This window comes from Chiloscyllium punctatum, chromosome 4, assembly GCF_047496795.1.
Source record: "Chiloscyllium punctatum isolate Juve2018m chromosome 4, sChiPun1.3, whole genome shotgun sequence".
Classification (NCBI taxonomy): Eukaryota; Metazoa; Chordata; class Chondrichthyes; order Orectolobiformes; family Hemiscylliidae; genus Chiloscyllium; species Chiloscyllium punctatum.
Window position 1 is genome coordinate 83,052,624 of NC_092742.1, and position 17,933 is coordinate 83,070,556.

The window sequence follows — 17,933 nt, forward strand, 5'->3', positions numbered from 1 at the left end:
TTGCAACCATCCTGCTTTGTGGCGGCTATGGAACGATTTGAACTGGAATAAATTATACAATGTTTGCAAATGAAATCAGACGCTTGATTTAACAACACGAAACACATCGAACTGTCCTTACCCATTCATATGGAATTTATTTCCCCCCCCGACACACACATCCATTCTGAGGGTGTTTTTAACATGTAAACCCCCTTCCACTTCACTTCATTCCCTCATCCCATATGTAGAGATAAATTGCAGTCTCCCAGTTCATTAAATGCCACCCCCTTCTGCTAGTAAAAACCTCACTCCTCGAAGGAACACATGCAGCAATCGTTAATCTCCAGCCTACTTGTACTCTCAAAAAAAAACTCCCAATAGCTGTGGTTCCGCGCATTTTTCTTATCCGCTGCAGTTAAAAAAATGAAATCGCTTGCAATTACGAAGATCTTTTTTTTATATTTAAAAAAAAGTAGATTGCACATTCTGCAAATGTAGAGCATCGAGTTGATTGTCACGCCCCGGGGCTTTACAAACACCTTTTGGTTGCAATTCGCGGGCAGACTTTTTAAGAGAGAGAGGAAAAATCGTCCCCTCCCCCCCCCCCCGCTTTGCCGTCCATCACACCTGCAAGGCGAGATCAACCTCTGGTCACCAGACACAAGGACAGCTAGTTTGTCAACATCTGTGCAAAAGGGAAACAAGCACTGAGGAGGCTCTCCTCAGATCACCCTCCTCCTGCGGACACCCGAACAATATGTGAACGTTACTCATAATTCCTGACGTTTGTTCCAAAGTAAGAAGTGCACGATAGAAGGCGTTCAGAGGCACATAAAAGTTTTCCCTTTCGGTCAAATTTTATTGGAAGCGATTTAAACAAAAAAAATGTACTGCACGCTGGCAAAAGGAAACGGAGAGCATTTCAACGCGGTTGAAATCAGTGTTTAATGCAAAAAAAAAATTCTCTTGCATTTTAAAGCGCAGGGTCGAAATTAAAGAACAAGTAGAGCGCAAAGAGGCATTGATTCACTTTGCATCTCACAGGGCTCCTGTTCGGTACTTTGGCCACGATTTAGCCCTGGCGATTGTGAGGAAATCTCTGGCGATTGGCTCTCTTTAATTGTATTGTTGGAGACGGGTCCGCCCATGGTCTGTCTGATAGGTGAGCAACAACTGTCAGTCAACAGAGCTTTGCAGTTCTGTTGAGATGGAGTTGACTATAACGGGAACCGCATGCAAGTTGCTACGCTTTATTACCAGGAGCGGGCACATTGAAGAGATTTCACTGCGGGGGGGTGGAGTGGTTAGGGGAGGGGGGCGGGGGTGGGTGTTGTATGTTGTTGACTGGGGGGGGGGGGGGGGTGGGGGGAGAGAAAAACGACCAGATGAGTGGTTGCTTAACACATTTTTGACGTGCTTAAAAAACAGAAGAAAGTTAGTCGCCAACACTGGCCGAGTCTGGATCCCTAACAAGGGATTCCGAGCGTGGGAATCCGATTGACATTACACAGAAGGACTTGTGCGAGCTTTTTCTTTCCAAAACAAAATGTTCAGAAAGTTTTCTCTTATCGTCCTGTTACACTTTATTCCGCTGTATCTGATTGTGCCGGGGTCCCGTGCCCAGAGATCGAGTGGACCACGGGTAAGTGCGTTGTGTAGCATCTTCTGACAGTGTTTGAACCGGATTTCATTCCCAATGCCCAAAAGGTTGTGCTTACTTTTTTTTTTCATCTTGTTTTGTTTTGAATTCTGTTTCTCTATATATTCCATTGCATTTTTTTTTACCATTTTAACCAGGTGGCCCTTTGATAGCACCTGTTGAGTAATCCCTCTCTCAATCGCTCTCTCTCTCTCTCAATCTCTTGTCTGTCTCATAAACACACATGCACACAGTTGGGAGCATTAAAGTGCAACAATTTGAAATGGGTTTTTTTCAACAACTCAAAACCTGCCACACCATAGGCAGCTCATCCGATATAGCAATGTATCAATTACATTGATGAATCGAAGGTGGAAAATCAACTGTAGGACTTTTGAGCGTGTGTTGTATCTTGTGTGTTGTGACCAATGCACAGGTTGGATGAACGCAGCTCCTTTGCTGCTTACCTTATCAGAGCGATAACCGGCTGCGCTTACCACGGCGCCTCGGGCTGTGGGGTGAAAGCCGGTCTGGTTCCCACTCTTAACTCTCTGTGGGGGATCTCATTTCAAGCGCTCGGGCTCCGCTCAAGAAATCAGGAGAAAAGGAATGAGGTGAGACCGTGCGAAATTGACTTCAGTTGGCATTGAACGTCAACAAAGGAGTTGCTGCAATTTTCAGCATTTCTCCCTCCCTAAGGCCCAAAAAAATCGTTTCTGAACGATGTTAAACACACAAAATAAACACACGGCCCCTGGGTATTCTGTGCCGTGGTTTGGGGATTGACGTTGCTGTGAACGAGAAAGGAGTGCAATTGACGAGATGCCAATTGTTGTTGACCTCAGAAGTGTACAGATGACCAGCATGTCCTGGGGTCTGAGAGAGGGAAAAGCCTGCATGTTGCGGGACTAACGAAACCCCCTCCTCGCCGACCTTCCTAATTTCTTTGTACAAAAAGATTTGACCTTCCTCCTACAAGTAACCACTGCAGAAAGTAACGCGCCGGTGTTCCCCGGTCTTGACCAACCAAGTCCCTCATAAAATCGCTTTTGGAAGTAACAGCGAACAACGCAGAGAGGCTGTGAGGAGAGAGAGAGAGAGAGAGACGGGGCTCCTGCACTGTGCATTTCAAATACCAGGCAATGCGAAAGGCTTCCTCAGTTAACCTTTACACTATCCTCCGGAGCACTGAAGTAATGTCACAGCACACAACCGCCTTAATTTAAAACAAAAGGACAACATTTAGCCATTGCAATTCAGTCCTGGGCTCATCAATATTTTATTTCGGTTGAAATTTGAGCATCAATGCACCCCAAATGCATGGGTTCCCGGTGCATTTTGTTTTGGTCGGGGGTGGGGTTGGGATTTGAGGTAAGGTTTTCAGGCTGATAATCTGCCAGTATCGGCTGGCATGTGCGATTCTGCTCGATCCGAAGCAGTTCCTGCAGGTTAACAGGGAGCGGACCGGAGACTGAGGCAAGCCCTTCTTGTCAAACATGGTATGGTATAATGTGTCAGATGCGACAAGAGCGCATTCTTTAGTGGCGCGAGGCAAGTTTCCACAGTGTTTTTAAAATGAGTATTTCCAAACTCTTACGCATTTCCTGCTCCTTAGATATGGCTTATTGACAATCGCTCACACTTAATCAGGTCCGGATGTCATGTATTTTAACTCTCTCCTCAACGAAATGTTCAGCTTCTTGATCAAAGATAGGGCTTTGGCCCATGATCGGCACTGCTGCTGCTCTCTGGGTTTGATTGCTGCTCCTACCGGAGCTCAAATTGTCTTTAAAGTTTATCCCAGTCTAGCTATGCGGAACAACATTACAAATGCAAAGGCGAGGCAAAGTGGGTATCACTCCAGATTTACACTGCACCACACACGCGCTTTTCAGATCATTTTATGGAATCTCTTTTGGGATGGTTAAAGGTGAGGAGTTAAAGGTGAGTTTTTAGCAAGAACAACCAGGATCAATACATTGGCCATTAAATGCTCCAGGACATTGATGCAAACATGCCTCAGGGCATTGTCATTGTCATCTACTTCATGGATGACTTTCCCTCTATTGTAAGGTCAGAAGTAGGGATTTTTGCTGATGATTGTGTCACATTTGGCTCCATTTTTGACTTCTGAAATATTGAACTAGTCTGTACCTGAAAGCAAGATTAGGACAATATCTAGACTTGAGCAAATAAATGGCAAGCAATAGTTGTGCCACACAAGTGCCAGACAATGCCCATCCCCAACAAGAGTGAAGCTAACCTTTTCCTCATGATTTTGAGCAGCGTTACCATTGCTGAATCGCTCAGCCTCAAGACCTAAGAGTTATCATTGACCTGAAGTTCTGTAAATATTGTAGCTGCGAGAGCAAGTCAGGCCCTAAGGATTTTGTGGCAGGTAACTCGTGTCCTGACTCCTCAAAGCCTATCCACCATCTAAGGCACAAGTCAGGAATGTGATAGAATGCTGCTCATCTTTATTTGCAGCTCCAGTAGCATTTAAGAATGTGGGCACTACGCAGGATAAAGCAGCCTACTTGACTGAGAGCCACCATCAACATTCATTAAGTTCATCACAGCAGCAGCAGTGTGCACTATATAGAAGATCTTCTAGGAGAAAGTGAGGACTGCAGATGCTGGAGATCAGAGCTGAATATGTATTGCTGGAAAAGCGCAGCGGGTCAGGCAGCATTCCTGAAGAAGGGCTCATCCCCGAAACATCGATTCTCCTGCCCCTTGGATACTGCCTGACCTGCTGTGCTTTTCCAGCAACACATTTTCAGCACTATATAGATGTATTGCTATAACATGCCAAACTTTCTTGACTGCCTGCAAATTTTTGTAACTTAGAAGGATGAAGGGATCAGGTAAATGAGAGCTTTATCAGAGTGCCAAGTCCTGAACTCCCTCCCCACCAGAACTGTGGTGCACTGCACTAGTTTAAGAAGTGGCTTATAAACATCTTCTCATGAGTGATGAGAAATGAACAACAAATGCTGGCTTTGCTGATGGTGCCCGGATCAGATGAATAAATAACAAATTGAGATCCTAGCTGCTATTTGGAATGTAATGAGAAAAGTAGGTCAGCAACATATTCAAATAGACAATATCTTCATTATCATTTTGTTAATATAGATATAGTGGCAAGTAAAATGTTAATTGATCGGTTTGAGCCTCTGAGACAGTTTGAATGAATCAGTGGATGCTGAAAATCTGAAATAAAAACAGCAGGTGCTGGAGAAACGCGATTCCAGTGTGACTCTTCAGAACTAAAAGGAGCTAAAAAGTGTTGGATTTTATACTGTTGATATGTGGGGTGGGGAGGAATGAGTGGAACGGATTGTGAACATATTCTTGACTTTTAAGGAAAGAAAAGTATGCAAAACAATGACAAAGAGAGTGCTAATGGTGGTAAAGGAAAGCTGGAGATGTAACATGGATATAAATGAAGGGGTACCAAAGGGAAACTGGTACCGGTGTGCTGACAGCAATGTCAGTGACACAAAGATGAATTGACTGTGGTTGGGGATGTGGGGGTGGGGTTAGGTGGGGTGCTGGGGGTGGTGGTGGGGGGGAGGTAAGGAAGATGGAGGACCAAGGTCATGCTCTGTAGTTGTGGAGCTCAATGTCAAGTCCTTGAGGTTGGAAAGTGGCCATGTGGGAATTGAAAAATAGAAGTGGAAGAATTGTGAACGGTGAGGAGGAAAGTGAGGAACTCCAAAAGAACACTGACAGGTTGGTGGAGTGGGCAGATGGGTGGCAGATGAGGTTCAATGCAGAGATACGTGATGAGGTGCACTTTGATTGAAAGACAGTATAAAATAGGGAATACATTTCTAAACGGGGTGCGAGAGGACAGGGACCAAGGTGTATGTATATGCGGATCATTGAAGGTGGCAGGACAATTGGAGAGAGTAGTTAATAAAGCATACAATATTCTCATCTTTATGTAAACAGGCATAAAGTACAAGAGAAAAAAGATGGTGTTGAACAAGTTAGACCTCAGGTGCAATATTTTGTACAGCTGTGGGCTCCACATTATAAGGAAGACACAGTAATTTCCAAGAATCATTCCAGGGATGAAGGACTTCAGCTGTGAGGATAGATTGAAGAAGTTGAGAAGAAAGCCAAGAGTAGATTTGATAGAGGCTTTCAAAATCCTGAGTGGACTAGACAGAGTAGATTGGGAGAAGCTGTTCCTGCTTGTAAAAGAATAATGAGAGAGCATAGATTTAAAATGAAACAAAACTTCAAACTAAACAAGGGTGATGTGAGGAAAGAGCAAGTAATTAGGGTATGGAATACACTGCCTGGAAATGTGGTGGAGGCAGGTTCAATTGAGGCATTCAAGAGAGTATTGGATGGTATACAGATATTAATATTGTGCAGGAATATGGGGGAGAAGATAGGAGATTGGCAGTAGGTTACAGAGCCAGTGCAAATGTGATAGAATAGCGTCCTTCTGCACCATAATAATTGACATAGTGAGGTGTTATTCCTCCAGCTTGCATTTAGCATCATTGGAAAATTGTAGCAAAAATATTAGCATGGGGACAAAATGGTTTATTGAAATGGCAGACAACATTAAACCGAATCGATTTGAATTTGTACAAGGAGACTTTCATAGGATCGCATTTCCTTTCCCTTATTTCAAAAGTTATTTTATAATTACATTTCCAAACATGATATTTAATTTTGCTTGGCTGGTCCGTAAAATGCAAACTTTACTTCTGTCCACCTTGGAGTTGTTGATAAAATATTAAACAATGGCGTTGGTGTGAGTGTGGGAGTCTTTGTAGTCAATTTAGCTTGTTAAACAGCAGTGCAACAATAACTTGATGTTTTTTATGGAACAGTAATACATTTTAAAATGAAAATTAATGTATTTGGTATAAAATTGCAAAATAAAAACCACCTTGCAGCAGCACCTTGGATTCTGGTTGATGTACAGCCTTGTTGTCAACTTATATTTTCCAGACAAATATTTTGAGTTCTTGGTCTGCCCTCAACGTTATAATGAAATTTGTAAAGGAAATAACATGTAATAAGGTAGAAATTTTCCTCAAAGGCTGCAGACTCATTGGAGCAGATAACAGTGAAAGGATTAGATGCAGCACTGAGTAAGAGGAGTTAAAAGAACACAGTACAAAAACCAGCAAGCCAATGTATAAAATGTAAGGCTTCCAGTGATGTTTTTCTCTTATTAAATTCAGAAGCAAGCAACATTTCCAGATGAATCAATGTCTAACAGGTTAAAAATAACACAGACTTTTTAAGAGGCACTGCAGTTTTTCAGATGCTTGCCTGAGTAATGTGTCACTTCCAGTCATTAAATTAGGGACCTTGAAGATTGTGCAGTGTTCCTGTCAGTTGTCCTTGCTTGCTAATTCTGCCTCTTCACTTTAATCACCTTCCTTTCGTTTGCAAAAGATTACATTTCACAGGGAAAGGCTAAGTCGGAATCTAAGACGAAAGCAGACACAACAGAACAACCTCTCTCTGACTTGTCGTTCACGTTATCCTGGTACAGTATAGCAAAGAAGTCTCTCAGAGTTTCACAGAAATGATCCAGTATTAAAATATGCAGTTGACCTTCATGAACTGAAACCTCCGGTGCACCTGAACTAAGTGTGAACATTATCCAGCTCAACATGATTCCCACACACAAGAGATTGTGAGAAAATGTGTATAATATAAATAATTTGAAACAGGAATATTTGCTTGTATGCTCAAGTGAGTGGGTGAGAATTTTTTTTGTTGTTTCCAAGATGTGGGTATGACTGGTTAGGCCAGTGTCCCTAATAGCGCAGAGGGCAGTTAAGAGTCAGCCATTTTGCTGTGGGTCTGGAGTCACATATAAGCCAGACTGGGTAAGGACAGAAGACTGTAAGGGACATCAGCGAACCAGATGTGTTTTTCCCCAACAATCACCAGCAGATTCACAGTCAACATTTGATTCTTACTTCCAGATATTAAAAAAACTTAATTCAGGTTTCACCATCTGTCACGGCAGGTTTCAAAGCTCAGTGTCCGGAACATCACCTGGATTAATAACCTCGCCTCCCCTCATCTAGACTGAATCTAATCCAAATGTGGAATCTGCTCCCATATAGACTGGTTGAGATGCTAACCTAGATAATTTGAAAAGATAGGAATAGGGGCTTATTGATAGCGTGAGATGAAGTAAGGTTCCCCATATGAAGCACTAACATTGGCACATGGATTGAATGACATGCTACTGTACATAAAGCATTACAGAAGTTATAGCAGGTAAAGCAACCATATTCCTGCCAAACTATCAAGCTGCTCTCTCATTAGAGTGAGAGGTGACCGGTGGCAGTTTAACCTGTGAGGGAAGAGTTTGCAACGGAGACTCTTTAATGGTAGCCTCAGCTGCAATTGAACCCACACTGTTGGTGTTCACTCTATTGCAAACCAGCTGTCCAGCCTACTGAGTTAACCAATCTATAGACTGAATGTGCAATATAAACAGAATAAACTCTTACCCTGTGTATGAATAAACTTACAATATAACTTTGGCCAGTAGTTGCTGATAACCTGGAAGATCTGGTTCTGTAGTGCTTATTGTACTGGACTAACTATTACTCCTAGAGATTAGGCCAATAAATCCTCTTGTGACAAACTATGAAAAAAACCCTCAAATCTTTCACCAGACAACATGAGCCTTCACCAAATTGCCACAACATCCAAATAAGCACTGATCCATGGAAGAGGGGAAGCTGTCCCTTAGAATCTGCCCTTGCTGACATTGGATCACTGTGTCACATTAAGTGCTTGAACTATATTACTACATAACAATCCGGGATAGACTTTGCCTTCAACCTGAGGATAAGTAAAGAGAAATTGATGAAATCTTTGGGGACCATTTCTGTTTGCTTTTTAGTCAGTTAACCACAGATTTCCTAACTAGTAGAACAGCAGCAGTTGTAGAACAAAGCAGCACAATGTGCTCTGCAAATAACAAGGGGAAACACTGGAACAATTGTTGACCTGCCCTGATGGAGCTGATCTTATTGGAGATGGTAGGGGTGCAATAATTGTAAAGAAAAGAGTAAAAGAAGTTCTCTGTTCCTGCCTCCAATGATTTCTCATATTCCATTGGCTATAAAGTGCTTTGGGGGTGTTCAAATGCAGTTGTGAAAGTTGCTATATAAATCCAAGTTTTTCTTTCCTCAGCTGGACGTGTTACAAAGTGGAGGAGAAGCGGTGGAATATCTGCCTATTTTAAACCCTCACCTCCATTGATATAAGTGAAATCTGCAATTCATTCTCAAGGTTCAGTAACAGTGACTGCTTGGTAAACCACCAAACATTGGTCAGTGATCTACATCGCTATAATACATGCATCCCCCTAGAGTTATCCTGCATGTGCAGAGCAACACGATCTTAGCAAGAGAGGGGAAGAATGAGTATGGACAGAACTTACAGAAAAGGGTTCATATTTTTGCAGCTTTGATTAAAAAAAAGGCAGAGAAACCTACCTCTTTATTTAACTCACAAATGAGAGCAGAGGAATGGACAGCCTTAGCAATCAATGTGTGTCTTCCGAGAGTATCCCTTTGTGCGTGGGCTTACATTTGCCTTTACATGTCATATTTCAGGATGATTCAAAGAATAACTGATGAAATATTTCAAACTGTAATAACTGCTATAATGGGAAGAATGAGCAACACAGCAAATCTCGAAAACATCAATGAAACAACTTGACCACACAATATTTTTAAAGTGTTGGTCAAGGGATAGGTGTTGGCCAACAGTCTAGAAGAAGAAAAATACCCTTCTTCTTTCTTAGAAGAGACATTTTATCTTTCTTACCCTCCAAAGTTGACAGATGAGGTCTGAGTTTACCCTTTGATTGAAAAGGCCACACTTCCATCTGAGCAGCAATCCTGCAGAGTGTGGGCCTGAATTTCACATTCAGGTTTCTCAAGCAGGACTTGAATCCACAATTCTTTCAACCAGTGGTATGTTAGCTACCAATTGAGCTTGCAAGCCATTAGGAAACTGCTTGAAATAATGTTGTTCCGACTCTTGCCAAGCAGTTGCTGGATCCCTCAAGCAGGAGAAATGTCAATGGTTAGTCCAGCTGTGAATAGGACAATGTTGTGCAATATTGTTCAAACGTTGCCAAGGTTCCCATTTGCCGAGAAGGCACTGTGTTTCTCATTGCCATATTATAAAAAAAAGAATTTTTTGAAAAAGGTCCACTGCACTGAACAGTTGATGTCCAAACCCAACTAACTTACTCAGGCCAAAATTATTCTTTTAACTTCAGTAAGTAGTTTGCTCCAGAGTGTGGAATGTGAATGATGATCTTTGGAGAAGAGCCCCATCAAATCTCACACTCAGATGAAGTAAGGTTTGAAAAGTATTTTTGCAAGTTTTTTTTGACAGAAACAGTTTTTGACCCTTGCTGAAAAAAGACTATTTCGTGGGAGTTTTTTCGTCCTGTACTGATCAGGACAATTTGCAAGAATTAGTGCAGTCTCCATGGCAATACCCCTATCAATCAGAGTCCACTTGCTAATCAACCAGCCCTCTCTTTGAGAGTATGCATGTTTGTTTCTTTCTTAAATTGGCAATCTTGTGAATTGTCCTGAAGAGTGCAGAATGAAAAGCTTCAAGCTTTCAGCTACACTCAAGTTCTGCACTACCATACGACTATTCCAAACAATTATTAGAGATGTTAGCTTGAAATGGCTCTGCAAAGTTTTTGAGGATGGATCTGGAGTGCCCAAATCTTTGGGATGAGGACCCTTTCCATTTTGCGGGTAGGCACCCATGTCAGGGATTGGCACAACATGAAATGCCTGTCCCAGCTGATGAAGCCTACCCATCGTGTGGGTGGACTGGTGTGTTGCTATGAACTCAGAGATGGCACGTCTATCTCTGGAGGCCTGCTTAAATCAATTGCTTTCAGGAGACAGACGGGTCTGAAGCCTATTTCAGTACCTTCGGACTCGTAGCAGTCCTGGCTGATTTGTATTCATGAGTCTGCCCTCTGCCTCATTCCTGTAGTTGAGGGGTAGTAGATTTGTGGGAATGATCTGGACCCTGGAAGTTAAACTGGACTGTAATATATTTTGTGCCACTTGGCATGATCAGTTCTTGTCAGTTCAGTTTATCAGTGGAGTATAACATGGAGAAGTGTAATGAAAAGCAGAATTTGTTTATAAAAGATGTTTGGAGAAATTTAGATGTACTTGTTGAAGGAACATGCAAAGTTAGCACAGTTGGCTGCTAGGAAGTTAAGAGGTGAGTTGGCCTTTAATGCAAGGGGATTAGAGTACAAGCATTAGGAATTCTTGCCACAGTTGTACAGAGCTTTTGTGAGACTGCAAATGGATTTTTGCAAGCAATTTTGATCTTCTTAAGGAAGGATAAACTTGCATTGGAGATAGCACAGTGAAGATTTACTAGATTTGTTCCTTGGAAGGCAGAGTGATGTTATGATGTGAGACTGAATAAATTGGCTTGGTACTCCCTGGAGGTCAGAATACTGAAAGGTGACCTCATCGAAACATACAAGATTCTGAAGAAATTTGACTGCATAGATACTGAGAGACTTTTCCTTGGCTGGGGAATCCAGAGTGCAGTCTTAGGATAAGGGGGTTAATTCTTTTGGATTGAGATGAAGAGAAAATTCTTCAGTCAGTGGGTTGTGAATCTTTGGAATCATCAAATCCAGAGGTTCTGGGTAGGCCATCATTGAATATATTTAATTAATAGAGTTTTAATGCTGTAGGGAGACAGAGAACGCCCACGGGAAAACAGAATCGAGATAGAAGATCAACTAGACAGCAGAGTAGGCTTGATGGGCTGAATAGTCAACTCCTACTTCTATTTTGCTTGTTCTTAGGTTCTTAATAGAGCATTTGAGTATTACAGAGTACCAGTGAAATGATAACATTTCAATTCGCCAGACCTTCTCATTGCCATTGCTATAGAGCTCCCACTATGTACATTCAGGACTCATGTTAACAAGGCCAATATGGATTCACAAAGTGCCTTTAGAAAATGTTCAGCCAGGAGAAAAGGTGAGGAAGATTGACCCAAATTTGGTCACAGAGCTGTGACTGGAAAAGTTTGTCAAAGATAAAGCAAGAGGTGCTGAACACGGAAGTTCAAGGACAATATTTCAATTCTGCTGGTCAGGTACTTGACAGGTCTGTGGTCACTGGTGAGTTGATGCTAGTGGATGCACAGAAAGCTGGAGGCAATGTATGCAGGAGGTTTTGGTAGGCTGGAGGAGACTACACAGAGAGGGACAAGGCTACAGAAGGACTCACAGGAGGACCAAGATTTTGAGTTGCATGCGTTGGAAGAATGGAAACCAGCATAGATTAACTAAAGCATGAGGAATAGATAAGTAAGTCAATGTATGAAACAAGGTCTGGGAAGTTGGGTTTTGATCATCTTTGACTTTATGGAGCCTGAGGCCAGTGCAGAAATTTGAGACATGGTAGTGGCACATGATGCAGTTTAAGGGATGTTAATCTTAAGATAGAGCTAGAAGTACACTCCATAACACACTTCTGTTTCTGTGAACGGAGTTACATGAGTGGCTTCATTCCATCAATAGTAAGTTCATAGAATTTAGCACCGCTTCACTTCAGAACAGGAGTAGGCCATATTGCACTTTGAGCCTTCTCTATTTATATTGTGACCTGGTAGTATATGGGATAATTATATGATATAAACTGAAATGAAGTTGTATCAACCCAATGTGACCAATCAACATCCCATTACACTGTGTGCTTTCGGAGAACAATGTGCAGTGGTCACACCCTACCTGCTGAATTGTGCATTCAAGCCTCACTTGGGCACATTCTCCTCATTAACACTTCACTACAGCATTGAGGAAGTACTGCACTACCTGGCATACTGTCCACTGGATAAAACACCAAATTGGGGCCTTGACTACCATTTAAGATGAATGTAAAATATCCTGTGACACTATTTGGAACTGGGGAGTTTCTTAGCATTCTGGCTAATGTTTTTTGATAATGTTTTTTGATTGCTGTTCATGGGATCTTTCTGTGCTCCTCCCTCTAGAGCTATGTGCACAGCCTTGGTCGCCGTACTTACTGAAGGATATTAATGCATTGGTAGCAGGTCAGGGAAGGTTTACTAAGCTAATACCTGGAGCGTACAGATTGTGTAATTATGAAAGGCTAGATCTGTAGGTTAGGCCTGTATCCTTTGGAGTTTAGAAGAGCCAGAGGTGACTGAATTGAAACACGTAAGATTCTGAGGAGTCTTCACCAAGTGGATGAAGAAAGTATGTTTCACTTGTGGAAAAATCTAGAAAGAGGTTCTGTGGTTTAAAAATAAGGACTCACCCATTTATGAGGAACGTTTTTTTCTCCCAAGGTTGAGTATCTTTGGAATCCTTTTCTCCAAAGGCAGTGGATGCAGATTCTTTCAATATTTTTAAGGTGGAGATTGACAGATTGTTCCTTGCCAAGGGGATGAAAAATATTGAGGATATACAGGAATGTAGAGCTGAGGCTAAAATCAGATCAGCCATCATATTGAATGACACAGCAGCTCCAAAGGGCCGAATGGCCTATTCTAGTTCCTTGATTGTATTACTCTAGTGTACACAATGGTTATATCACCAAAGTACGCCATTGGCTGTGAATCGCTTTGGGGTATGGAAGGTGCTATATATATAATCTTTAAACTACTGAATAGCTGTATAAATGATCAGTTTATGTCGTTAAATCTGCTGATTTGTTTTGATTTATATCATCAGAACCTATGGTCTATCCCTAATTGGATAGGAAAGACATTTTTAACTAACCTGTCCGTTGCCAGGGGGAGGTGGGCCTTGAACTTCCACCTGTCTGGCCTAGAGGTTGCACCATGGTGCAACAAGAGCTCTTGTTGGGATAGTGTCCACTCAGGTGTCATAGCACAAAACAGGTAGTTGTGAAATGGCAGTCCGTTGATGTTAATAGATACAAGAATCCACGGGAGGGAAGGGGTGCTCTGGATCTATCATCCCAGGTTACACAGTCATATATCAGCATGACTTCTCATCTTTTCAGAGACATGCAAGGGCTGTGCAAAGTGCGGCTGCATTTGGAATAGGAGCACTGTCCTGCCTGAGGCGAACACAGACATGATATTGTTGCATGCACGCAAGGGATTTTTCAGGATGTGACTGCTCCTCAGTGGGTGTTTGTGTCGGGCTCTGCACACTACACGTTCTCTCCGCCTGGAAAACGAGCCAAAGTTGCTTCCTGCGCCCCTTGAGCGTCGAGGCGCATTAGCCGCTGGTCGGCCGATGGGCGGGTGGTGTGTGCCCCGGTTTGTGTTTTCAGGGGGGAATGCTTTGCTGAACTGTCGGTGCTTTGTGCAGTTCAATTGCCCCCGCCTGTTCCTGCCCTGACATGAAGTAACCGAGCCGGCTGAGACATTCCGTTCCCAGCGCTTTGCAATGGGAACCAGTGGCGGGGGTCAGCCTTGGGACAGAGGGAGGGTCTCTCGTGTGCACTGCGGCCGGGCAGGGAGCCAGGGCTCAGCATTGAACAATAAAACCCGCACGCCACTGTGTGTAACCTCTCGGCTAAGGCAACCCCAGGGCGATGCTGCAGAAGCAGATCCTTCCCACCGCTCGGGATGAGATGGCAACTCTTGGGAGAGGGGCGAACAGAAGAGGTAGCACTGCTGCCTCGGGTTCACTCCCAGCCTCGGGTGGCTCTCTGTCCGTGTGGAGTTCACACATTCTCCCTGTGTCTGCGTGGGTTCCCTCTGGGTGCTCTGTTTTCCTCCCACAGTCCAAAGATGTGCGGGTTTGTGCTAAATTGCCCAGAGTGTTCAGGAATGTGTAGGTTCAGGTGCATTATTCACGGGTAAATGCGTCTGGGTGGGTTACTCTTCAGAGGGTCAGCGTGGACTTAGAGTCATAGAGATATACAGCACGAAAACTTGTCCATGCCGATCAGATACCCCAACCAAATCTAGTCCCACCTGCCAATGCCTGGCCCATATCCCTCCAAACCCTTCCTACTCATCTTCCCACCCAGATGCCTTTTAAATGTTGCAATTGTACCAGCCTCCACCACTTCCTCTGGCAGCTCATTCCACACACGTACCACCCTCTGCATGAAAAAGTTGCCCCTAAGATCCCTTTTAAATTCCCTCTCACCCTAAACCTATGCCCTCTAGTTCTGACTCCCACACCCCAGGGAAAAGACTTCTTGGGCCAAATGGCCTGTTTCCACTCTGTAGGGATTAAAAAAAAGGGAGCAGGGCGATGGGTGTAAACGGTTGAGGGGGATAGTTGCTGGAGATTTTAGGCAGGTCAAGACAGAGCTTGGCAAAATGGTGACAGTCAGAGGCACACTGGGATTTTCCTCCTTAATAGAATGAAGGTAAAGATGACCTTCAGTAGTTTTGCTCTCCTGCATGGATTGCAGTTGAACCGAAAGTAGGTGGTACTGTGGGTGCAATGAGTGGCAAGAGCTGCATTGTAACAGCAGCTAAAATCTCACTTCGGGCAAACTGCTTCTGCTCCTCAGATGCTGCCTGACCTGCTGTGCTTTTCCAGCACCACTCTAACCTTGACTCTGATCTCCAGCATCTGCAGTCCTCACTTCTGCCTAGCAGCTAAATCCTGTCCACCCTGTCTACTGAGGAGATAGGGGAAGAATCATGGCTCAGTAATCCCTATCGAGGGATTTCAGCTGATCTACTGCACACAGTCAGGCTCCATGGGGACAGTTATAATCTGAGCTGCTTGTTGGGGAGTTGATGCCATTCAATGCACTATCAGATTCTGGTCAGTGGAGAAGATTACTGGGTGGGTGTAATTTAGGGATGGAAACAGCCTAGATGACTTTCCAGTCTAGGTGGCTCTTCATCAGAGTCTAGACCAGAAATGTTAGCTTACACTATCTCGTGCTGAAGTACGTTCTTCTCCTTGTGCTACCTTTGCTTGGTAACCTGTTCAGCCATCTGTGGGTGGTACGGGTTGGGGCAAGCAGAGAGGTTGGAATTCATTAGAGATTCAAAGGAGCCCTGTTCTCGCTGATCAGCTACAGAGAAACTCAAAAGTGATTCAAAGCAGTAATGCAGATTTTCTTTTGTAAATACACCATTACTCTGGCTGAAATCACCTTCCCTAACACTGACTAAACCCGGAAACCTGCGGTTACAGTGGCATGTGACCTTAGCTCACTCTGCACTGACCCAACTGAGCCATACACAGAACTTTAATTAAAGAGGCCAACAATAGAAGAGTTGTATCCCCTTTTAAGACTAAAGATGTCCCGCTGTAAGAGAGAGAGCCTTGCAGTGTGACTTAAGAGTCATAGAGTTGTGCAGCATGGAAACAGACCTTGCAGTCCAACTTGTCCTTGCTAACCAAGCATCCCAATCTAACCTAGTCTCATATCCCTCTTAAACCCTTCCTATTCATATACCCATCCTGATGCCTTTTGAATGTTGCAATTGTACCAGCCTCCACCACTTCCTCTGGCAGCTCCTTCCATACACGCACCACCCACTGCATGAAAAGGTTACCTCTTAGGTCCCTTTTAAATTTTTCCCGTCTTACCTTAAACCTCCACTTTTGGATTCCCATACCCTAGGAGAAAGACCTTGTCTATTCATCCTTTCCATGCTCCTCATGATTTTATAAACCTCTGTGAAGGTCACCTCTCAGCCTCCGATGCTCCAGGGAAAATAACTCCAGTCTACTCAACCTCTCCCTGTAGCTCAAACCCTCTGACCCTGGCTACATTCTTGTAAATCTTTTCTGAACTCTTTTGAGTTTGACAACATCTTTCCTGTAGCAGGGAGACCAGAATTGCACACAAAGTCCTGTACAGCCTCAACATGACATTCCAACACCTATACTCAGGGCACTGACCAAGTGTACTGAATGCTTTCTTCACCAATCTGTCTATCTGCGAGCCCACTTTCAAGGAACAATGAACCTGTACCTCAAAATCTTTGTTCGGCTACAATCCCCAGGACCTTGCCAAAATATCGCACCTCATGTTTAGAATTTTCGCGATGAAATCTGAGGCAGCCATTGTCAGGAAGAGATGAAGAACTCCCCACACCAATACCTCACCATTCTGAAGAATTACTGTAAGTCTGTTCAGTGAAACCCTCCTCACAACATCTAGTGAGCAGCAGACCCACTATGTACAAACTCAAGTCCACAGTCCTAATAAGGGACAAAAAAAGCCATTAGCCCACCTTCACAGTTGATGACTGCCTTTCTGACTTGCACCTGAAGGAATCTGAGAGTCTGGACAGACACCAGCCAAGCCAGGCAGAACTAGATTTGGAGCTCTGCTGTGCTTCGAGTGAAAACACAGCAGAAAATGCAACAACTGGTTTCATCTCCCCTGGGTTGTGGAGGGCAAAATCAGACACCTCCTCTGGCTTCCAACTAACATCGAGTGATCACTGCTCCAGATCCCTGTGGGAATCACAGAAAGTCGAGTCAGGGTTGAGATTGAAGGTGGTGGAGGGGGCGATGGGAGGAAGCTTGGCTGTGATGTCCCCTTTGTGCCAAGTCGATTGTCACTCTCCTCTCTGGCTGGCCCGCTTTTGTTCAATAATGTTCACTCAGACAAGATGCCAAAAGAATGGACCATTCAGTTGTACTTTACGAAGGAGTGGGAGAAAATGGTTGGGAGGGTGCAGGGGAGCTGAAGTGAACCACACGAGTATTTTTTTAATGACAAGAGAAAACAATTCCTTAAACTGCATAGCCACCCACTTCTGTAGTGTTTCTGCAGTGAATGAACTATATTTTAAAAGCTACAGTTGCTGGTATTGCTGGAATTGACAACTGATATGAGAGACCCAATTAGTGCCAACTCAAATACATGGTGTGAACTCTTTATATGGCACATGCAAACTTGTGAAAACAGACTGAATTCCGTAACTGGCAAAGCCGTGAAAGATTTGTTAGAACCTCTTTAGGAAAGCAATCCCGAGGGTTGGTTTAACACCGATGTATATAGCAGAATAACTGAAGCTTACTTTCAGGAGATAACTCTATCGATTTGTTTTGATGCCAGTTCCCTCACAGCGAAGGGATAAATTGGGGAGATAATGATGTCCTGTGTGCAACTTGAGTTTTGACTTAAGAAATCATATAGGAGAACAAATTGTACTTTATATATCCCAGATGGGTTAACATCAGGTATTTCGAAAATAAATTGCTTAACCCTTTGCAGGACAAAGTATAATTTTACCATCTGATTTAAATTGCAGTGATGGTAAAATGCAACAGGGTTTGTACACAAATGATTTTACTTGT

The 17,933-nt window shown here is 43.4% G+C and overlaps 1 protein-coding gene across 5 annotated transcripts in view; it reads left to right on the forward strand.

Annotated features, from left to right (window-relative positions):
• Window positions 1-1,353: 1,353 nt before the first annotated feature.
• The window catches only part of smoc1 (SPARC related modular calcium binding 1), a 242,888-nt gene continuing 226,308 nt past the window's right edge, over window positions 1,354-17,933 (forward strand). For all 5 annotated transcript variants that reach the window (XM_072569186.1, XM_072569187.1, XM_072569188.1 and 2 more), the window contains exon 1: window positions 1,354-1,624. In XM_072569186.1, the coding sequence (XP_072425287.1) occupies window positions 1,529-1,624 (96 nt within the window). In that variant the 5' untranslated portion in view covers window positions 1,354-1,528. The remainder of the gene's footprint in view (window positions 1,625-17,933) is intronic.